The 24,655-nt window shown below is 38.5% G+C and overlaps 1 protein-coding gene across 1 annotated transcript in view; it reads left to right on the top strand.

Annotated features, from left to right (window-relative positions):
* The first annotated feature begins 330 nt into the window (after window positions 1-330).
* The window catches only part of HACD2 (3-hydroxyacyl-CoA dehydratase 2), a 117,976-nt gene continuing 93,651 nt past the window's right edge, over window positions 331-24,655 (top strand). Inside the window, exons 1-2 of the mRNA XM_059391082.1 lie at window positions 331-543; window positions 3,366-3,483. Coding sequence (XP_059247065.1) covers window positions 389-543; window positions 3,366-3,483 — 273 coding nt within the window. The 5' untranslated portion in view covers window positions 331-388. The remainder of the gene's footprint in view (window positions 544-3,365; window positions 3,484-24,655) is intronic.

Raw genomic sequence — 24,655 nt, 5'->3', positions numbered from 1 at the left:
GGAAATCATCATTTTCTTGATCCATCATGGAGACAGAGTTTATACAGGGAGAAACAGGGACGACAAAGCATCCAGATGTTAGGAACTGCTGGACTGCGGACGGAGGTGACTCTGACATAATCCAAGATGGCGCCAGAGAGTATAACCCCGAGCGCAAAGAGGCGGTGATTACCGTGATCCAACATGGCACTGGCGTTTGAAGCGAGCTGAAAGGCGGAGAGCGTCAGGAGTGTCTTTGCCCTCTTTCAAGATGGCGGCCGCCGAGGGCGCTGTCTCTGGCTCCGCCCCGCGGACTCGACCCCGCCTCTCCCTCGTCCCTCCGCCCCCTCGCGGTGCCTTGTCCGGGCTGCTGTGCTCGCGCAAGGAGAGCGTGCTCGGGTGGCTTGACATGGCGGCAGCGGCGGCGACTGCAGCGACGAAGGGGAATGGGGGCGGGGGGGCCCGGGCCGGGGCCGGCGAAGCGGGCGGTGCGCGGAAAAAGAAGGGCCCAGGGCCTCTGGCCACGGCGTATCTGGTCATCTACAATGTGGTGATGACGGCCGGGTGAGGCCGGGGCTCGGGGAGGCGGGGAGTAAGCCGGGCCGGGGAGGGGGCTCTGCGGCCGGCGGAGCGGCCGGGCCAGCGCGCGGGGCAGCGGGGGCGGCGGGGGTCAGGGGCCGGGTTCCGGGGCATTGAGGGCAGCCGAATCGGACCAGGTGCCTGCCCGGGACTCCCCCCCTGGGCGAGGGGCCGAGCAAGTTCTCAGGCACTGGGTGTGCCCGAGCTGGAGTTCCCCGGCTTCAGGGGGACACGGAGAAAGTCGCCCTGGCGCTGGTCCCGAGGGCCTTGGCAGGACGGGTGGGCTGGTCAGGGGTCAGTCTGGGCTGGGGGGAGGGCGGGTTGCGGCGTGCCGGCTATCCTGCAGCGCCGAGGAGAGCCCGGGCGGCAAGTCACGAATACGAGCCGTTTCCCCCAAGGGGAGTAGAGGGAGCTGTGGCTGCAGAGTGACCATTTATTTAGGCGGCTATTTTCAAAATCTAGACTGAGTTTTAATTCGAAAGGTAATGGAAAAGCGTTCAAAGTTTTTGACCAGTGACATGAGCAAAGCTGTGCTTTAGTTGAGCTGAGACTTTTTAGGAGGATTGGGGTAGGGAAGGTGGAAGGCAGAGTTACTGGGGAGGAGGGAGATAGACGCTTTAAACAGGTTTTACCTCCTCTTGATTCTCCATTTTAGCCCATCCCATGTCACAGCAGGTTTTTAGTACTAGTTCTGACGCTATCTGTGTGACCTTGGATAAATCACTTTGCTTTTCTTGTCCTCAGTTTTTCATCCGTAAAACTAAAGAGTTTGGATTAGGTGATCTCCAGGGTTCCTCCAGTTATTTGATCCCTTAGTTTTGGTGCGGAGATCACAGGATCAATTTGTTATGTTTTTCTTTTTGATATTTTATTTTTAAGTAATCTCTACACCCAGTGTGGGGCTCGAACATACAACCCAGAGATCAGTAGTCGCTTGGTGTACCGACTGAGCCAGCCAGCATTTGTAAAAGCTTTTCGCTAACATTTTATTAAGAAAATTTTCAAAGATGCAGACAAGTTTAAAGAATTTTCGGGTGAACATCTAGTTTTATTTATTTTAAAAATGGGTACTACATTGGCAGGTGCATAATTCAAAAATATACCCAAGAGCATACAGTGAAACTCCCTCTCACCCTTCCCTTCCACCCAGATCCCCCTCCCATCTGATTCCTCCAGATGCTGATGAAAGCAAATCTGTACACACACGCCCTTTTTAACACAGATGCTAATGTCAGATTAGCATTTCAGCACCTTGCATTTTTCACACAGTTATATAGGAAGCATTGTAGACTTGATTGCTTCTTTAGAACTGGCTGGTGTTGAAACCTAGGTTCAGAGAGGTTGTGACTTTCTTGACTTGCTAGTAATAGATCTAGATCTAAAAACTATTTCCCTTGATTCCCAGTCCAGTGGAGAAATAATACAGATGCAAGTTTTCTTTATTGCATAAATGGTCAGAGAGTGATTTTTAAAAGAACCTCTCAGGAGTTAGTATTTGTATTTATATGTAAATTTTTGTAGGCAAGGCCATTAAGGAGAGCATTGGGCTGGAGAGAGATTTTAAGGTACACTGGGGAAGAAGGAAAGAAGCCTTTATTCCTGAGTGATGGAGGATGGGGAGTGGTGTTTTAAGCCAAGAAAAGAAATTGGGATTTTGAGAGAAAGTAGTCTTTTTTTTTTTTTTTTTTTGGTAGGTTGCTAGTCCTGGGACAGTACCATTAAGGATTTCATTTCTTTTGCAAATTCTTATTTGATATCTTTGTATGATAGTTTCTGAAAATAACAAAGACCATGTAACCCATTGCCTAGTTAGGATTGTACATTGTTTAGGTAAATCTGTTACTGCTTTTATGGAGACAAACCTTAATAATAAAGGTCCATTAGTTGCACTATGGTACTTAAAATTACAGGACTGGAGAAATTCATTTTGAGAAGGACAGAACAGAAATGTAACATTCACAGTGATATGCTTAAGTGTTCCCCTGTTTTGTATTTTGTATTTATCTGGCCCTTTTTTTTTACTGAATTGATTTTGGGAAATTCAGCTAAGAAAAAAAAATTTTTTTTAAACCAACCTTTTATTTTTACCTTTTTTCTTTTTTTGCTTTTAAAGATTTTATTTATTTACTTGACAGAGAGAGAGAGTGAGAACAGGAACACAAGCAGGGGGAGTGGGAGAAGGAGATGCAGGCTTCCCGCCAAGCAGGGAACCGAATGCGGGGCTCCATCCCGGGACGCTGGCATCATGACCTGAGCCAAAGGCAGACACTTAATGACTGAGCCACCCAGGCGCCCCTTTTATTCTTATCTCATTCGCAATTTTAAAAGAGTAGGGTATGGGTATGTTTCTGTGAGAATCTTGTGAAAACAGTTTAAAACATCTTTCCTCCACCCTATTATTATTACAGAGTCTTTGACTGCACAGGCCATTTAAAATTTTCCCTTAACAGCTTTTTTCTCTTGTCTTAGACTTTCTGGCACTTAATTTAGCTGCTCAAGGACCAATTTAGCTTATTCTCTTCATTTTGGCCTTGTTCTCAACAGGCAAGTTTGCCAAAAAGCTGAGCTCCAGATGGGTGAGGTGCCACTCTGCTTTTGCTGAGCACTCTTGCTTGGGTGCTGGTGGTGCAACATTTCTGTGCATTACATCTTGGCATTTGAGGGCCATAGTCGATAAATCTGGGTTACTAATTCTTGAGGGCACCTTTAACAGTATGTGTTGTCACCAAACTTTCTATTACCCCCAGTCCTATTGACCTACTTTTTAAAAAAAATATCCTGATTGCTATTTTTCCTCTTTCTCATAGGTGGCTGGTTATAGCAGTTGGTCTTGTCAGAGCATACCTGGCTAAGGGTAGCTATCATAGCCTTTATTATTCCATTGAAAAGCCTTTGAAATTCTTCCAAACTGGAGCCTTACTAGAGGTAGGTGCTGAGATTTGTTATTCTCATTGGTGTCTATTGTTAAAAATTTGAAAACTTTCCACATGGCATACTATAAGGTTGATGACTAGATTATCTTTTTGACAGTCTAGACGAGGTAAAATCTCATTTAATCTATATTACCTAGAACATATCTTACATTCAGCTTCTTTTGAAAATCAAATGAAACAAGCATATAATAGGATTTTTTTTTTTTTTTAATTCTAGGGAAATCCTAGGAAAGTGTTAGCAAAGTCACATACTTTCAGCAGCCAGGTTATAATGGAAACAGGGAAGCTGGTGAGTGTAGGATGTCAGACTTGGTAGGTACAAGAAATAGTAGAGCCTGACTACATGCATCAAAACGTTTTTCTTAAATAAACGTTCATTAGTTTCCCTGTTTTAAGAGTAGCATATCTAGTTCTGTCTCCTGGGGTCAGTATATGTTAGCATCTTTGAGTTGCAAGTGACAGAAATTCAATTCAGAGTATTTTGAACTGGAAAAGGAATTTACTGGCTTTATAGTTGATAAAGATAAAGAGTTAACTTACTGACTCAAAGGAACCAATTCAGGAATGAGACCCAAGGATTTGACGTTGCCAGACTCTTTACATCTCTCATCTCTGTTTATGTCTGTTTCTCTTTGAATGTTGCTCTTAACCTCTCCTGCTGCAGACTGCCTTCTCCACATGATAGGAAAGCGGGAGGAGTTATTTTTCTCCGCATCTGTATCACAGTTCTAGGAAAGGGTTCTTTATGGCCTTACTTAGACCTGTGACGTGAAATTGTTGATTAGCCAGGTCTAGGACATGTGCCCATCCTTCTGGTCAAGGGACTATAGGCTTTGTTCATGGAAAAGGAGGATTGGGGTAGCTTTGGGCACACAGAATCAATAGTTACTATAGTTCATAATGGTAAAAAATGGTAAGAACAAAACAAAAAACCTTCAGGTTGCAGCAAAAATCTGGTGTTTGGTTTCATTTCCCTTAGCCTCCAGGGCAAACCCATCACAACATTTGGATGGATATTACCTTTTACCTCCAGCAATTGACATGTAACACTTTAATCTCTCAGCTTCCTGTTTGAAACAGAAAGTTGTAGTTTTCCCTGTTTTTGGTTTTTCTCTCAGAAAGCCGAGGTTTCAAAACTGTCCATTTTACACATTTTAGACAGATGGTAGGGGGAAGTGAGCTTCCAGCTGTGAATCGAGGACCCATACTCTAATTCTGCTGGTTTGATCAGTTCTGTGAATTTGAGCAAGTCATTTATCTCTTGTCTACCCCTTCTTCTCATTTGTGAAATAATTAGGTTAAAGTAGGTTTCCAAAATCTCTTCCTAACAGTTTGAGTCTCAGGGAACTATAGCAAGTCCTTGTGTGGGCCATTTGTTAAACTTAGAGTTTAAAATTTTTTTTTTTGAAAGGGGCCAATAGTAAGTAAATAGTATTTTGCCTCTCAGAGCTTTGGCCAAGACAATTCTCTTCAGCTACAGAGAAGCTTTGGGGCCAAGGCCATGAGAAACTGCCCCAGTGCTTGACACGGTACACAGTTGTACTCGATTGGAATTCTTGAGTAATTTAAAGGGGTTCTATCTCTGTAAGCCTTTGTAGTATTGGAAGTATAATTTTTTAAATTTCAGTATGTCTTAGAGAAGGTAGTGACGTTAATGTGTTTTACAAAATCCACTCAGGAACCAAATCTTAGCACTTTGAAGGATTAGCCCATTTATCCCTATAGAATTTTTAACAGGGATTTAAGAAAACATTTTGGATTTTTGGTTTTATCTCTGTTATCCCCACTGAGAACCAATTAGGTGACAAATCCTGGATTTGATTTTGGGAAAAGAACTTCATAAAATGAAGTGAGGACTCCCAGGAAGAGCGGGGAATTAGGTTTGCAATTTCAGTTACAGCAGCAGGCTCCTCAACCTGGGGCAAGAGAGCAGACTTAGGAAACTGTGTCTCCTGAGTTGTCAGTGAAGGAATGTTTCTTGCCTCCGAACCCTCTATCGTCTAATAATTACATGTGCACGGTGTCGTTGTATTACAGATTAGTTATCCTTCTGGGAATGATTCATGTTTGACAATATATCCTGTTTGCCGGAGGAGAAAAGGAGAGAATGATTCCAGGGAGGTCATTCATTTATACCTCTGTATGCTCGATATCGTTGTACTTTTTTTAACTGAAAAATAATTAACATACAGTATTAATAGTTTCAGGTGTGAAATATGATTCAGTTCTATACATTACTCAGAGCTCATCGAGATAGGTTTACTCTTAATCTCCTCTATCTGTTCACTTATCTCCTGCCACCACCAGTTTGTTTTTGTATTTAAGAGTCTGTTGGGTTTTTTTTTTAAATTTCCCAACATTCTATATCTTTGATTTTTATCTTTTTGCCTTATTTTAAATTATAATTCTAATATAATTAACATACGGTGTTGTATTAGTTTGAGGTGTACAATATAATAATTCAACAATTTTGTATAGTACTTAGTGCTTATCATGGCAAGTATGCTCTTAATCCCCATCATTTATTTCACCCATCCCCCACCCACCTTCCCTCTGGTAACTGCTGGTTTGTTCTCTAAAGATAAAAGTGTATTTTTTGATTGTCTTTTTTTTTTTCTTTGTTTGGTTTCTTAAATCCCACATATGAATGAAATCATGCGGTACTTGTCTTTCTCTGACTTATGTCACTTAGCATAATACTCTCTAGAATCATCCATGTGGTTTCAGATGGCAAGCTCTTTCTTTTTTATGGCTGAGTAATATTGTGTGTGTGTGTGCACGTGTGTGTGTGCGCGCATGCGCATCACATCATTGTACATGCACACCACTATAAATGAGGTTACTTACTTGTATTTCTGTACGCTGAATTTTTTTTAAATATTTTATTTATTTGAGAGAGAGCATGAGGACATGAGCTGGGGGAAAGGGGCAGGGAGAGAGACAAGCAGACTCCCTGCTGTGTGCAGAGCCCAAGTAGGAGCTTGATTCCAGGACCCTGAGATCATGACCAGAGCCAAAGTCAGACACAACAGACTGAGCCACCCAGCTGCCCCTGAAGATTATTTGTTAGTAGGTTTTGTGGGAGTTTGCTTAAAAAGCAAATAGAGATTACTTGTTGTTTGTGAGAAGCTTCCAATTTTCTAAGGAAAATGTAACACTATGCTTTTCAAAAGATTTAAATATCAGGCAAGAGCAAATGGGATGGAGTAGTACAATAAAGTAGATGATTTCACTTCTGAAGAAATTAATGTTTTGCAAAATGGGTGCGAAGATATATTGAGTCAGTGATATAATAATATAGCATTTTTATGAAAAGACACCAATCCTATTTTTTTTTACATACTCATTGGAGAATGTCTTGAGTGCATTTTATAGATAATTTTGCAAGGTACTCCATAGGTGATGATTTGATTAAGTATGCATTTGAATTGTTGTAATGTGTGCTATGGAGGTTGAGCCCTTACTGCTAAAGACCTTAAAATTTTATTGGGTAGATGATTATACTAGGGCTGTTGGCTGGAGCTTACTGAAACCTCTTTAACCAACTTAAATGGTAAGGGGACTTAGGATAAGTTTATAGGCTATCCCATGGAATCCAAGGATAGGGATGCAGCCTGCCAGTAACTCAGGGATTCCTGCTCCATCTCTTATCTCTGCTATTCTCTCTTTGTCTCTGATTCTTCTTGCACACTGGTTTTCTTGATTTCTTAGTCTACATGGCAAAAAATGATAGTAGCCAAAAACTCCTGAGATTTACTCTTGCAATGAAGAGATCAGCTAGTTGGAAGTGGAATCCTACACCCAATTCCGCTTTCCCAGTGAAAGGCCTAATTTGTCTATCTTGAATCAGGGTCTCATTCCTGGACCTGGTAGACAGGAACAAGATCACATTCACCATATAGAAGTTGGAGGAAAGGGGTAATTTCTAGAAAAAGCAGTGCTAGTTGGAAAGCCCAATAAGTATTTATCAAAGTACTGAAACACAATACAACCAACACCATAATGTACAAAATGATTTCTAAATTGACAGAAAATAAAATATACTGATAATCTTGTAAGCCAAGAGGTGAATGTGTGAATACATATGGTGTGTCTTGAGTTGAATCTTGGGTAATCCTGAGAGCTAATTAACATAGGTAGCAAAAAATAGATTTTTAAAATATTATTCATGGATGAACAAATTTCCATACCATAAAGTTAATGAATTACTGATACATGTTATGACACGGTTGACTCTTGAAAACATTGTGCTATGTGAAAGAAGCCAGATACAAAGCACTACACACCATATGATTCTGTTTATGTTACTGTCCAGAGAGGCAAATCCATAGAGACAGAAAGTAGATTAGTGGTTGCCAGGAACTGTGGGGAGGAGAGAATGGGGAGTGACTGCTAATGGGTACAGGATTTCTTCTTAAGGTAATGATAGTATTCTGGAATTAGTGGTGATGATTGCACAACCTTGCAGACATACTAAAAACCACTGAACTGTACACTTCAAATGGGTGAATTTAGTGGTATCTAAATTACAACTCTTTTTTTTTTTAAGATTTTATTTATTTGACATAGAAAGAGAGATAGCGAGAGAGGGAACACAAGCAGGGGGAGTGGGAGAGGTAGAAGCAGGCTTCCTGCTGAGCAGGGAGCCTGACTGTGGGGCTCAATCCTAGGATGCTGGGACCATGACCTGAGCCGGAGACAGACACTTAACCTAATGAACCACCCAGGTGCTCCTACAACTCAGTTTTTAAAAAAAATTCATCTCCAGCTGTGGATAAGTTTTCTTCATTTTTTAAAATCTGTGATATTTACTGATAAGGAAAAATTATCTTTCTAGCTTTATTAGAGTTGAGTTAAAGATTATAATTTAGTAGGGATGCCTAAGTGGCTCAGCCGGATAAGCGTCTGCCTTCAGCTCAAGTTGTGATCCTAGGGCTCTGAGATCCAGTTCCACATCAGGCTTCTTGCTTGGTGGGGAGTCTGCTTCTCCCTCTGCTGGCTGCTCTCGCTACATGTGCTCTCTCTCTTTCATTCTCTCTCTCTGTCTCTGACAAATAATTAAAATCTTTAAAAGAAAAAAGGATTAATATTTAGTAGATTGATGATGTATTATGACATTTTAAAATTATTTCTGAGAGGGCACCTGGGTGGCTCAGTCAGTTGAAGGTCCGACTCTTGATCTTGGCTCAGATCATGATCTCAGGGTCAGGGATTGAGCCCTACATCAGACTCTATGCTCAGTGGGGAGTCTACTTGAGATTCTTTCCTTCCCTCTCCCTCTCATTCTGCCTCTCCTCCAACCCCCACTCGCTTGCTATCTCTCTAAAATAAATAAATCTTCAAAGAAAAAGAAAATTATTTCTGAGAGAATCTGGATTTAGTTAGCATAAAACTGTAATTATAGCAAAGACACTTTAAATACTTATGATTAGAGAAGCCTCAGTGAGTGGCAGTGTGATTCAGTGGTTTAAGGACTGCTCAGCAAAGACATTAATTGTCAAGACCGATACAGATCATCTTCAACATATGTACATCACTATATATACCACGTAACTGACCAATGTCCAGCTGGGAATGCATATGGGACCATAGGCATTCTCTTTCCTTCCCATCCTCTTCCAGATCTTCGATCGTTTAGAACCCCCTCACCTATGAAAAGAAAGGGGTAAACACCCCAGGCTTCTTTGCAATCTTTTCCTAGAGTTGGTCTAGGAAAGTGGGTCTGCAGTGGCAGAACTGGTTCTGGAGAGGCAGTCAGGGAGAGTAGACAGCTTTTGTTGGATCTTTTTACCCCACTACCACTTTCCAAGCCCTATCACTATAATCTGGTCTGACTCATTTTTCCTCACCTCACAACTTTCTTCACTGTAATGACATATTCAGGAAGCTGATTCTGAGTATTTCTCTAAAATACAACAAAATGTTAAGAACTTGCAGTGTCCTTAAGGAGGGGGCTCCCATCTTGTCTCCCTGCCAGTTTTTCTTTCTGTTTACCTCAAATACTAGATGACTTTTTTGTATAGAGATACTACAAAGGTTAAGTTCATTATTAATACAATAACATGCTTCAGGCACAACTTGGTCAAGTTTACTTTTGTGTACTTGACTGGGGACATGACTACCTTCTGTAATATTTTCCTTCCTTGTGAAAACATGCTAACTTCCCAGTAATAATAGTCTTAAAAAGGAAATTTTGAAACAAAAGCTATATGAACATTTTAGATTACCTTTAGTATAAGACTTGTTTTAAGAAAACAGACCTCTAAAAGAGGCTTTTTAAGAGGTAGCAGAACATAGGGGGATATCCAACACAAACAGAAAGGACAACAAACCTCAGACAAGCCACCTTCAGAAACAGTGTGAAAACCAGAGGTAAAATAGAACTTGGTGTAATTAATAAGTGTCACAACATTAGAAAGGAAGAGGGAGCCTGGAGAAACAGAGCCCACCCACACAGCCCTTACTGTTAGATAACTTAAGCAAATAGAAGAAAATTGAGACAGCATTCAAACAGGTAAGACAGCTAATGGCTATAGAAAGGAGTGGGCAGAAATTTTTTTTAATGAAATGAAAATATTGATGGTATCAGTACAAGGCAGGAAGGAAGCCATAGTTCAGATAAATAGGTGATAAAGAAAAAGAAAAGGTAAAAATTCCCAGTTATAGTCCAAAATTAAATAGATTACAGAGCAGCTGTTGGGAGTGTTCAGAGTTCACCATTTGAAATGTAGAAAAGAACATTACAAAATATGTAGTGCCAAATGGTTCAGAGATACTATGGTGTTGGTGGATTAGCTAATGTGTGAATGACTATCTGAACAACAGAAAAATGAATATATGGGAAAGTAATGAAATTCTACAGACTAATAATAATGTAATAGAACTAACATATCTAGAAGATGGATTTTGGCTGTACGGCTTGTCCAAAAGTAAGGGTACCAGCAGTAGAAAAGGTTAGAACATATAACTCATAAACAATCAGAAAAAATACTAGAAAACTTTTCTGAAATGAAGGACCAACTTAGTATGGCTATTGAGAGTATATGGAGTTCCACACTGAAGCTGTTTTTCAAGGAAAAAAAAATCCTTTCACTTCTTGGGCACCTATTTGTTAAATTTCTAAACTCAAAGATAAGCAATTTCTTTTCTTTTCTTTTCTTTTTTTTTTTAAGATTTTATTCATTTATTTGACAGAGATCACAAGTAGGCAGAGGCAGGTAGAGAGAGAGCAGGGAAGCAGACTCCCTGCTGAGCAGAGAGCCTGATGCAGGGCTCGATCCCAGGATCCCATAATTATTAAAATATGTTGATGTTTTCATGACCTGAGCTGAAGGCAGAGACTTAACCCAGTGAACCACCCAGGCACCCCAAAGATAAGCAATTTCTGGCAGAAAAGAGATCTTAAAATGTAGTAGTAAGACAGCCTAGGACTTTAGACTTTGAAGAATAAAAAAAATCCACATGAAGTTAGGAGAAAGCGTTAGGTGTCTAGATAATCTTGCAATTTCCTGCAGATGGAGACATTTTGAAATACCTACAAAAAGTAATGAAACCTTGAAAGAACCTTATCAAAGGGTATTTAACTCCTAGGTAAATAAGCAAAATTAACCAAGCATTTAGATGAGCATTGTATAGTAGAACATTCTGCAGTGATAGCGTTCTGAATCTGTACAGTTTGAGACAGGAGCTGCTAGTCACAAGTGGCTGTTGAGTCCTTGAAATGGGGCTGGTGGGACTGAGAAACTGAGTTGTTTTGTTTTTTTGTGTGTGAAGTAGAAGCATGGAGCTTCTACTCTCAACCCTGAGATCAAGACCTAGGGTGAGTTCAAGATTCGGATGCTTAACCAACTGAGCCACCCAAATGCCCCAAGGAACTGAGTTCTAAGTTTTATTTATTTTTAGTTTATATTTCAATAGGGACATGTGGGTAGTGGCCACTGCACTGGGCAGCATGGCTTGAGAGCCTGATACGGATTGCAGCGTGTCCATTTGGAATTTCATAAGATAATTCAGATCTTACACAAGTAGAATGAAGTGGGAAAGAGAGTGAGCAAAGGAAGGCACTGTAAATTCAGTCAATCCAGAGTTTAATTTCATAGTTCATAAGGTGAAAATAATGAGAATAATTATTAAAATATGTTGATGTTTTTAGATTAGGAAAAATTCCTAGGAAAAAAGCAAGTTGCAGATACTGGAAGAGTTGTGGAAGGATATATATTAAACTGCTACTGCTACTTATCCCCACGGAGGGGTGTGGTATTTGGGGGAGAATAAAAGAGAAGTTCTCCTCTTTACTCTCTATTTTAGTGAGTGTCTATATATCACTTCTGTGAATCTTGAAATAAAAAGAAGATATAATAAATATAATATGTAATACATGATAGGAAATAAAAATGAGGAAAACAAAATTAAAATTTTTTTTTTAAAGGCAGCTGAGATAGATTACCTTGTGATTTAAAGTGAACTACACACAAAACAAACATACAAAAATAAACTACAGGATTTTACATCTGTTAAAAGAAGAAAAAGGAGCAATAACAGTAAATCTACAAGGTGACTGAGTAGAGCATAAATGCGTCATTTCTAATGTTTATACAAATAGACTCATTAATTTTTCCAAAATAAAAAGTTATAGTGATGGTTAACAGTTTATAAAAGCAAAATTCTGCAACCTGTTTCTATGAAAGACAAGTTTACTGGAGCACAAACTAGTCTGCCATGACCAAGCATACAAGAAAAGCAGGACCGCCCAGTTATAGCTTAAGATAAAGTTGCTATCAGCAGGAGCCAAAGAGAAACTGTCAGAGTTCACAATCTGTCATGCAGGAGGAACATGGCAAACACGTGGGTGGAATTAGTTGATGGGTAAATGATTATCATAAAAAAGCTGGCAGAAATATTACAGGAGTAAAATTAGAATTGTACTTAAGTGTCACAGTATATGTAAAAGAACACTGGAGACAAGAAATCTGGGTACTGAGACTTGGTTTTGCCCCATGGTCTTAAACTCTCTGCAGTGAATACACAGATTAGATTACCTTAAGATTTTCCCAGGGGTGTGTGTGTGTGTGTGTGTGTGTGTTTTAAAAGATTTTATTTAGTTAGAGAGCAAGCTGTGTAAGGGGCAGAGGGAGAGAAAAAGAGAATCCCAAGCAGACTCTGTGCTCAGCAAAGCCAATGCAGGCCTCGATCCTACCATCCCAAGATTTTGACCTGAGACTAAATCTAGAGACACCCAACCAACTGAGCCACCCAGGTGCCCCTGGTTTTTTCCCAACTTTAAGTTCAGTAAGGGTTCAACATTTTACTATCAGATTATGAAAATAAAGCAGGTAATGAATTAATGAATTACAGAGCTGAATATAGCAAGAAAGGTAAAATTAAATGAAAAAGAGAAAATAATGGTAATTAAGGGAATTTCACCTATTTTCTCCTTTAAAAATGGATGTAAAAGGATTTTTTTTTTTTAAGATTTTATTTTATTTATTTATTTATTTCGGAGAGAGAGAGAGAGAGAGAGAGCGAGCACGCGCGCATGAGAGTGGAGAAGGTTAGAGGGAGAAGCAGAGTCCTCACTGAGCTGGGAGTCTGATATGGGACTTGATCCTGGGACTCTGGGATCATGACCTGAGCTGAAGGCAGTTGCCCAACCAACTGAGCCACCCAGGCACCCATGTAAAAGGATTTTTTTTTTTTTTAAAGATTTTATTTATTTATTTGAGAGAGATCACAAGCAGGCAGAGAGGCAGGCAGAGAGAGGAGGAAGCAGGCTCCCTGCTGAGCAGAGAGCCCGATGTGGGGCTCGATCCCAGGACTCCGAGTTCATGACCTGAGCCGAAGGCAGCGGCTTAACCCGCTGAGCCACCCAGGCGCCCCTATGTAAAAGGATTTTAAAAATGAGTTTGGACTGGAGTCTTTGAGGGAGTCCAACAAATAACCCCCATTTTCTTGCTTTTGTCTGAACATTGAGAAATAACTCAAAGGAATTGCATCGGAGTCCTAAAAATCAACCGTATAGTGATAAAGGCCTAGCTGGAAGCTGTGTGTTTGTGTGCAAACTAAATAGGTTTGCTAACTGAACTCCAGAATTAGATCACCACCCACCCTGCCCTAGGCAGCAGCGACTAGGGTGGCATGGAGTAAATAGAGACCTTGGAGTTCTTTGTGAAAACCCCAGGGTAGGGCTGAGTTGAGCTCTCCCCATTTATTCTTCTCAAATTTACTGTTCAGATGACTCATCCTTTCCTGAGATGAAGTGATTAACAGAAAAAAGAATTATTTGGGAGAAAACTCTTTTCATAGAAGCCAGTAGAGTGGGGAAAGGTGTTTCTCTCTAATTGTAAGTGCTATATATTCATTACAGGGAGCAAAAAAATCCATAAGCGTAAAGAATAAAATGCAGAGTCAATGTTTTGAGAGAAAATGGAGCCATACATACATACATATGGTATGAGAATTTTTAAAAGTAGCCAGGTATTGGTAAACATAACTCAGGTTAGTTCTGGACTCCCATAACATGAGTGTGGTAGACATGTCTAGAGCTGCCCCGTTCAGGAGAGTTTGTCCTCCCTGGAAGTTCTCCCAGTTCCACAGCCAGACTTGTCTTTCCTGATAGCAAGGGCATTTCTACTCCCTAACTCCCTCTCAGGCCATAGCTGGCTGGACCCATACTGTACTGATCAGATATTTTTCTCTCAAGAATTTGGAATTTTGGGTTGAAAGAGATTGGGGCCCACTGTAGCCCAGTTATATTAAATTCATGAGGTACAACTGAGGTCTCCAGAGCTGCTTGGGTTCCAATTCCTTCCTCTTGAGATTTGCTAAACATTTTATGAGAGTGCTTTTATTGCCACAGTAGAGTTGCTGTGTCTAGATGTCTCACTGCACCTGAGAGAGTCCCAACTCAGTAAAAGTTTGTCCTGCATCTACTCTGACTTTTGTGTATCCCCCCCTCAAGCTAACTACCCTATAAATACAAATTGATAGTTTTGTAGTACATATTGATATTAAAATATCTTCATGAGAAATTAAACCAAAATCTTATTAAGTTAAGAGGAAGTTGTTAATGTTGTGTTCTGTTGCTGCCTAATAAATAAATCATAAACTTGGCTTGTTTTTAAAATAACATTAGTTTATTAGCCCAAGGCTGTGGAATTCAGAAACTGGGCTTCTATCGGTTATCCACATAGGGCCTCACAAGACTGAAATTAATGTATCAGTCAAGCTGGCTCTTACCTGTGGGCTCTAGGGAAGAATCTGCTTCTATACTCATTTAGCTTGTTGACAGAATCCAAGTCTTATACTTGAAGGTGGGAGGTCCCACTTCCTTGCTAGTTGTCAGCTGGAGGTCACTTCCTGTTTTTGCCACCAGCTCTGCTTTTATAGGGCTCACCTTGTTGGATCAGATCTACCCATATAATCTCCATACCTTGAAGTCAGTTGATTTGGGACTTTAATTACTTTTGTAACATCCCTACACTGCCATACCTAGAATAGTGTTTGGATAACCAAGGGACGGGAATCATGGGGAATCATTTTTAGAATCACAGTTGATATGAAGAGGGAGCCCAAGTGAAATAAAGATACCATCTCAAAATAATTGAGTAATTTGTTCACTCTGCACATTATACTCTGTAAGAATTGCAGCATTTCCAACTTGCATATTTAGTTGAAAGGAATTTCAGTGCAATAGTGTTTTTACTGCCAATGCGATGAAACACACTGAAATTATGTAACAGGTGATTTGAAATTGCTGTTTAGACTTCAATTATTAAGTTAGTGGAGGTACATGAAATATAGGGATCTTTTTGGATTTTTTAAAATACAACTTTGAATAATATTTCCTGTTACTGCCTTCTTGGGGATCACCATAGCTCTTCCGTTTTATCCAATAACTGTCACCAGTCTATTACACAACTGCTTTATTGCCTCATGCAGTATGGGCTTGTTTTTATCTACTCTGTCTCTTCCTTGTTGCACCATTCAACAGAATATGGGCAGATGAGCTTTCTGTGATACTTTCTTCCTTCCCTATCTCATGAGTCCAATAAATATCCCCTTTTTCTTGCTTATGTTCTGAACGTAGCATAAAGGATTATTTTGACACCATGGTTAGAAATAAGTAAGACCAGGCTCATTCATGGTGATATTGAACTTGCTTATTATTATTATTTTTTTTTACTTTGACTGTTATTTACCTTGGCATATTATTCTGAGTTCAGTTAGGATTACTTTCCTGTGTCCATTACTATCTTAATACTGTTTTTCATTCTAGTGTTGGTCTGTACCTCTGCTCTTTCATTGTCCTATACTGCTTCAGAGTGCTTTCTGATACTCTTATTTTTAAATCCAAACTTATTTTTCATAAATTGTCACATATATGACTACTTTATTATGTCTCCAAACATTTGTATAGTGAAATACATATTTTTAAAAAAATAAATTACTATTTCTTCTTCACATATCAGAACATTGTATTGTTAAAAACTTTTTGGGTAGGTAGATTCTATTCTCTATTAATTTCATTTCAGGATAGAAGAGGCATTATAAACTGTATACCATTAAAAGGGGGGGATTGGGTCTACTAGAACAGAGCCCTGTTATTCTGTCATACAAAGAAAAAAATGATAGCCCTCAAACATTATACAACTGACCCTTACACAACACAGAGGTTGGGGCACCAACCTCCCATGCAGTCAAAAATCCATGTATAACTTTTTAGTCCCTAAAAAGTCCTGATAGCCTACTCTTGACTAGAAGCTTTACCAATAACAGGAACAATTGATAAACACATATTTTGTGTGTTACATGTATTCTTTGCTGCATTTTTACAGTAAAGCTAGAGAAAAGGAAATTTTATTAAGAAAATTATAAGGAAGAGAAAAATGCAGTTACTGTATAGTACAGTACAATACACTAGTAGAGTGAGGCACCACACATCACCTCATCCTCACCCAAAGTTAGCAAAGCTGTTTCCGAGAGTGACACCTACTCTGTGCTCTTCCCAGGAGTGTAGGAAACCACATTGCAGGCACAGTTTAGGGGAAGTCAAAGAACTGGTGAAGGCAGAGCAACTTTAAACCTTTTTGCTAGGTCACTCGCTTCCCCTGACCCCCTTTGCATGGTTCTATTACAGTTTCTGTTTGTGGGAAATGCTAGCAAGCTTCAAGAGGCCGCCCCTTGGGTGTTGGTTCTTAGCCTCAGAGAATTTTCAGCACTGCGGACAGCACCCCTCCCGGCTTTCCTCTCTAAAGGCTAGGTTTCTGCTTGATGCTATCCTGTCCCTAGAGCTCTCCTGGAACTTTTACTACAGGGAGGCAGGTTATCATTCTGTGGTCCTTGAACAACACTGGCCAGTGACTGGCACTGCCACTTTGTAAAGAATCCCTCCCCAGAGCCTGTTCCTTTGCATCTCTCAGTTGAAGACCTCAATGAACTGAGTATCCCTGAGGTAGGTGGTATGATGAATGCCAGGAACAGGCTTGTTCCTTGTTCCTGTCCCAGACTTTTCCACAGCTTTCCCCCACCTTTCCCTTCCAGTCATTTGGCAACCTCTGTCTTACTTGTTAATCACAATATGAAATACATATTTGGGGCAACTGCCTCATGCAGTTGGTTAAGCATCTAGCTCTTGGTTTCAGCTCAGGTTATGATCTCTGGGGTCATGAGATTGAGCCCCATATTGGGCTCCTTGCTCAGCAAGGAGTCTGCTTAAGACCCTCTCTCCCTCTCCTGTGCCCCACCCCCATTGCTGTCTTTTTAAAATAAATAAATTTTCTTAAAAAAAGAAATATGTATCTATTGAAAAAAAACTGAGTGTAAGTGGACCCATGCAGCTCATACCATTGTTATGTAAGGATCAACCTTACACCTTTTCTGTAATGTCCTATTACTAATCAGCCTCCTGGGTGGGCATCTTACCACATACTTGGATGGATTTTCTGTGTACTATTATCTGTCTTGTCTCAGCATGCTCTTTATTCATGTCTTTTGTTCCTCATTTAAATCTACAGACATCTTTTATTTTCCTCAACTTTACAGCAGGAGGTCCAGATTATCTTGTAATATTCACACAGTTGAGATTCTTAGCAGCATTTTCTTTTGAAAAACATAAGATTTGCAGTATAGTAATTCTTTTCTTAAATCAGTTATCAACAAATCTTTGAAGCTTTATTTTTTTAATCTAAGCCTCTTTCACTTACCCTTCCCCCAAAATTTAGAGAATTAATAATGTTTGAGTACATAGTCTTATCAGGCATATTTTAGATGAACCAAATCTTGTCAAGTGATGGTTTCAGCAGATATCTTGTAACTAATGAACAATGAGATAATGATAAAAAAAATCAGTAGAGTGGAAAGAAAGCCTGATTCTGAACATCACTTACTACCTTGGGGAACTCAAGCAGCTTTTCTAAGCCTTGGTTTTCTCATCTGTAAGTAAAGATATCTGCCCTGCCTATTTGCCAGGGTTGTTATTAGGACCAGACAATGGAATGACTTATACAGAAATGTAAATTCTAAAATGTACTACAATAGCTGATAACTCTTGTCATCCAGAAAAGCTTTGGTCATTAAATAATATTGTAGATGGCTTCAGATTACTCTTTTATTATCCTATAAGTTTCAAGTATGTGGCTTTATAATTGGTTATCTGTATACACTACAGAGTGATCACCACAAGTCTAGTTCCCAACTATCACCATACTGTTGTCCCCTCTTCACCCACCCCATAACTCCCTTCTACTTCAGTAACTGCTAGTCTGTTCTCTTTAAATTTGCTTTTGTTTCATTTTGTTCACTTGTTCTATTTTTTAGATTCCAAATATGAGTGAAATCATATGGTATTTGTCTTTATCCATATGACTTATTTTGTTGAGCATAATGTCTGCACAGTCCATCCATGTTGTAGCAGATGGCAAGATCTCACTTCTTTTTTATGGCTGAGTAGTATTCCTTTTTATAAATATACTATTATTCATTCAGCTGTTAATGAACACTGTTAATGGACACTTAGGTTGTTTCCATATCTTGGCTGTTGTAAATAATACTACAGTGAGCATGGGGGTATATCTTTTCAAATTAGTATTTTTGTAGTCTTCAGATAAATATGAAGTGGAATAGCTGGGTCAAATGATAGATTTATTATTAATTTTTTGAGGAGTCTCCATACTATTTTCCATGGTGGCTACACTAATTTACAATGTCACCAGCAGTGTACTAGGGTTCCCTTTTCTCCACATCCTTGCCAACACTTGTTATTTCTTGTCTTTTTTAATAACAGCCATTCTAACATTAAGTGATACCTCATTGTGGTTTTGATTTATAATTCCTTGATGATTAGTGATGTGCTTCTTGGCCATCTATAGGTCTTTGAGGAAGTGTCTGTTCAGATCCTCTTCCCATTTTTAAATAGGGCTGTTTGGTTTTTTGTTGCTGAATTGTAAGAGTTCTTTATATGTTTTGGATATTAAGTCTTTACTCCTTAACCATATGTATAGTTTGCAAATGTCTTCTCCCATTTGGTAGGTTGCCTTTTCATTTTGGTGGTGGTTTCCTTTGCTATACAGAAGTTTTTTAGTTTGATGTAGTCCCATCTGCTCATTTTTGCTTTTTTTCCCCTTGCCTTTGAAGTCAGTTCCATAAAGATGTTGCTAAGACTGATGTCAGGACCTTACTGCCTCTTCCTTCTGGTAATTTTATGTTTCAGGTTACACTCAAGTGTTTAATCCATTTTGAGTTAATTTTTGTATATGGTTTCGTTCTTTTGCATGTGGCTATACAACACCATTTGTTGAAGAGACTGTATTTTATCTATATTATGTTCCTGGCTCCCTTATCATAGATTAATTGTTTATGTAAGTATGGGTTTATATCTAAGCTCTCAATTTTGTTCCGTTGATCTATGTATCTGTTTTTTTGTTTTGTTTTGTTTTGTTTTTACCAATACCATACTATTTTGATTACATAGCTTTGTAGTGTAGTTTGAAATCAAGCAGTGTGATACCTCCAACTCTGTTCTTCTTTCTCAAAATTGTTTTAGCTATTGACGATCTTTTGTTGTTTCATACATATTTTAAAGTTATTTGTTCTAGGTCTATGAAGTATGCCACTAGACTTTTGATAGCTATTACATTGAATTTGTAGATTGCTTTAGGTAATATGGACTTTTTAACAATATTAATTTTTCTAAACCATGACCACAGAATATCTTTTCACTATTTGTGTCTTTTTAAATTTCTTTCATGAATGTCCTTCACAAGTCCTTCACCTTCTTGGTTAGGTTATTCTTTGGTATTTTATTCTTTTTGATGCATTTATAAGTGAGATTATTTTCTTAATTTCTCTTTCTGTTGTTTTATCATTGGTGTATAGAACACCACAGATTTCTCTATATTGATTTTGTATCATGCAACTTTACTGAATACATTTATTAGTTCTAACAGTTTTTTTGGTGGAATCTTTAGGATTTTCTATATATAGTATCATATCATCTGCAAGTAGTGACAGTTTTATTTCTTCCTTACCAATTTGGAGGCCTTTCATTTCTTTCTCTTGCCTAGTTGTTATGGCTAGGATTTTCAATACTATGTTGAATAAAAGTGGCAAGTGTGGTGAGTGTTCTTGTGTTTTTCCTGAATGCTTTTCACTGCTGAATATAATGTTAGCTATAGAATTGTCATTTAGAGCCTTTATTATGTTGAGGTATGTTCCCTCTTGTACCTACTTTGTTGAGAGTTTTTATCATAAATGGATGTTGAATTTTTTTTTTTTTAAGATTTTATTTATTTATTTGTCAGAGAGAGAGCGCAAGCAGGCAGAGTGGCAGGCAGAGTCAGAGAGGGAAGCAGGCTCCCTGCTGAACAAGGAGCTCGATGTGGGACAGGATCCCAGGACTCTGGGATCATGACCTGAGCTGAAGGCAGCGGCTTAACCGACTGAGCCACCTAGACATCCCTGGATGTCAAATTTTGTTGAATGCTTCTTCTGCATCTACTGAGATGATGATATGATTTTTATCTTTCATTCTATTGATGTAGTATATCACATCGATTTGCAGAACCATCCTTGCATCCCTGAAATAAATCCCACTGGATTGTGGTATATGATCCTTTTAATGTATTGTTGAATTTAGTTTGCTAAACTTGTTGAGGATTTTACATCTATGTTTATCGAGGATATTAGCCTATAATTTCTTTTTTTTGGTGTCCTTGTCTAGTTTGGTATAGATGATGCTGGCCTTATGAAACACTTGGAAGCTTTCCTTTGAAGAGTTTGAAAAGGATAGGTATTAAATCTTTAAATGTTTGGTAGAATTTGCCAGTGAAGCCATCTGGTTCTGGACTTTTGTTTGTTGGGAGGCATTTGATTACTGTTTCAGTGTCCTTACTAGTTAATCAATCTATTCACATTTTTAGTTTTTCATGATTCATTCTTAGAAGATTATATGTTTCTAGGAATTTATTCATTTCTTCTAGGTTGTTAAGCTTGTTGACATGTAATTGTTCATAGTAGTCTGTTATGATCCTTTTATTTCTGTGGTATCAGGTGTAATTTCTCTTTCATTTCTGATATTACGTCTTTGAATCCTCTCTTCTGTTTTACTTGGTTGGTTTACTGAAGGGTTTATTAAATTTCTGTTTTCAGAGATCCAGCTCTTACTTTCATTGATCTTTTTTTATCATGCTTTAAGTCTCTATTTCAGGGATGCATGGGTGTCTCAGTAGGTTAAGTAAGTGTCTGACTTTGGCTCAGGTCATGAGATCGAGCCTCCTCTCATCAGGCTCCCTGCTTAGTGGGGAGTCTGCTTGTCCCTCTGCCCCTCTCCCCACTTTCTCTCTCAAATGAATAAGTCCTTTTTTAAAAAAATGTCTATTTCATTTATTTCTACTCTGATCTCTATTATTTTCTCCTTTCTACTCATTTGGGCTCTTTTTTTTTTTTTTTTTTTTTCTCTTTTCTACTCATTTGGGCTCTTTTTTTTTTTTTTTTTTGTTCTTTTTCTAGTTCCTTTAGGTGCAAAGTTAGATTTTTTTTTTTTTTTTGAGAATTTTTTTTGTTTCTTGAGGTAGGCATGTATTGCTATGAACTTCCCTTTCAGAACCTCATTTGCTGCATCCCATAGATTTTGGTATGTCTGATTTTTGTGCCCATATGTCTCTAGATTTTTTTCTTTTTAATCTCTCCTTTGGTTTCTTCAATGAACCATTGATTACTCAATAGCATGCTGTTTAATTTCCATGTTTTTGTGGGTTTTCCTGTTTTTTTCTTGTAATTAATTTGTAGTTTTGTACCATTGTGGTCAGAAAATATGACCTTTAATATGAGTTTAATATGAGCTAAATTAAAATTTTAATTTATTGAGATTGTTTTATGGCCCAACATGTGATCTGTCCTGAAGAATGTTCCATGTGCAATTGATAAGAATGTGTATTTTGCTACTTTTGGGTGGAATATTCTATATATATATAGAATAATAACTCCATCAGGTCTAATGTGTCATTAAGACCAGTGTTTCCTTATTGATTTTTTTGTCTGGATCATCTATCTGTTGATGAAAGTAAGGTATTGAAGCCTCCTACTATTGTATTGCTTTCAATTTCTCCCTTTAGGTCTGTTAATAATTGCTTTATATATTTTGGTGCTCCTGTGTTGGGGGCATATATATTTATAAATGTAGTATCTTCTTGCTGGGTTGACCCCTAAATCATTATATAATGCCTGTCTTTATTTTACTTACTTACTTATTTATTTATTTATTTTTAAGTAGGCTCTAAGCCTAGTGTGGAGCCCAGCATAGGGCTTGAACTCTTGACCCTGAGGTGAAGACCTGAACTGAGATCAAGAGTCAGACACTTAACCAATCTGAGCCACACAGATGCCCCTCTTATAATCTTTGTTTTAAAGTCTATCTTCTCTGATAGTAGTATAGTTACTCCAGCTTTCTTTTCATTTCTATTTGTATGGAATATCTTTCTAACCCTTCACTTTCCCTCTGTGTGTTTTTACTTCTGAGTCTTGTAGGCACCATATAAATAGGTCTCATTTTTTAAAATTCATTCAGCCACTCTCTTTTGATTGGTGAACGTAGTCCATTTACATTTAAAGTAATTTTTAATAGGCGTATACTTATTGTCATTGTGTTAATTGTTTTCTGGCTGTTTTTGTAGTTCCTCTCTGCTCCTTCTTTTTCTCTTCCCTAGCGGTTTGCTTGTTTTCTTTAGTGTTATGTCTAATTCCTTTCTCATTTTATTTTGTGTATTTACTGTAAGTTTTTTTCCTTGTGGTTACTGTTAGGTTCACAAAAAATATTTATGCCAGTAGCAGTGTTTTAACTTGATATCAACTTAATGTTAAATGGAAGTCACAGCTTTGCCTTTTTACTCCCACCCCCCACATTTTTTATTTTTGGTGATTCTTTTTTATATCGTTTTATTTTATGCTTCCCTTAACTAATTATTGTAATTACAGCTAAATTTACTACTTTTATCTTTTAACCTTCATGCTTGCTTTATAAGTGACTGGTCACTACCTTTATTATATAGTTACCTTTTCCAATGAGATTTTTACTTTCCTATGTTTTCTTATTACTTAGCTTAAAGAAGTCCCTTTAACATTTATTGTAGGGCTGGTAGAGTGGTGGTGAATTCCTTTAGCTTTTGCTTATAGGGAAAGCTCTTAATCCTCAAGTTCTGAATGATAACTTTGCTGGACAAGGAATTTAATTTGGGTTGGAAGTTTTTTCCTTTCAGCACTTTGTATATGTCATGCCACTGTCTTCTGGCATGTAAAGTTGCTACTGAAAAATCTGCCTATATAGCCTTCTAGAGTTTCCCTTGAGCATAACAAGTTGTTTTTCTCTTGTTGCTTTTAGGATTCTCTCTTAATCCTTGGGCGCCTGGGTGGCTCAGTGGGTTAAACCGCTGCTTTCAGCTCAGGTCATGATCTCAGGGTCCTGGGATTGAGTCCCGAATCGGGCTCTCTGCTCAGCGGGGAGCCTGCTTCCTCCTCTCTCTCTCTGCCTGCCTCTCTACCTACTTGTAATCTCTCTCTGTCAAATAAATAAATAAAATCTTTAAAAAAAGAAAAAAAAGGATTCTCTCTTAATCCTTAACTCTTAGAATTTTAATTATAATGTATCATGGTGTGGATCTCTTTGGGCTCATCTTATTTGAAACTCTGGGCTTTCAGGACTTGGATTTTAATTCCTTCCCCAGATTAGAGAAGTTTCAGCCATTACTTCTTCAAATAATTTTTCTTGCCCTTTCTCTCTCTCTCCTCCTTTTGAGAGCCCTACGATATGAATGTTATCCCACTTGATGTAGTCTTAAGGGTCTGCTAAGGTATCTTCACTTCTCTTAATTTTTTCCTTTTTTTAAAAACCACATTTGTAAAGGTGCTGTGTGAACTGGGAAAAGTGTTAATTATTACAAGATATTTTGGAAGTAGCCAGATAAAGTGCCAGAACATAGAGACACATCTGCCAATTTTTTTTTCCTTGAACATTTTCAGAACTGTTTCTAAAATTAGAATCCTAATTAATTTCTTATCTTCTTTCTTTTTTTTTTTTTTTCAAAAGACTGTTTGTTTTCAGGTTATATCATTCCTAAGCTTGTGTTCCTTAAAAAAAGTGAAGTGGGGGTGCCTGGGTGGTTCAGTTGGTTAAGCATCTGACTCTTGATTTTGGCTCAGGTCATGATCTCAGGATCATGGGATCGAGTCCCCTGTTGGGTTCCATGCTTAGCAGAGTGTCTGCTTGGGATTCTCTCTTTCCCTTTCCTTCTGCTTCTCCCTCCCTCACCCTCTCTCTTCTCTCTCTCTCAAATACATAAATAAATCTTTTAAATAAATGATTGTGATAGTATTTGGTATTTAGTTAAAAATGGACACTTGACAAAATAAACAACTATATCAACTCCCTCCCCTTTTAAAATTGCGGATATTTTCTTAGCCCTTGAGATTAAGTTGCCCAGGAACCAATGCATTGTAATTACCTGACCCAGATTGGAGTTTGGGGAGTTTCTTCCCTGTTCTACTGTCTACTCCCATTACCACCCCACCAGTTCTTTATCTGAGTGATTCTCAGCTGCACTCTTTCTTTTCTGTGTTCTTAGTTCATATAGTGTGCAGGCCGTTGTCACACCACACTTACATAATTGTTGGAGCCC

The sequence above is a fragment of the Mustela nigripes genome, chromosome 2, assembly GCF_022355385.1.
Source record: "Mustela nigripes isolate SB6536 chromosome 2, MUSNIG.SB6536, whole genome shotgun sequence".
NCBI classification, from domain to species: Eukaryota; Metazoa; Chordata; class Mammalia; order Carnivora; family Mustelidae; genus Mustela; species Mustela nigripes.
This window is presented reverse-complemented; position numbering and strand designations above follow the sequence as displayed.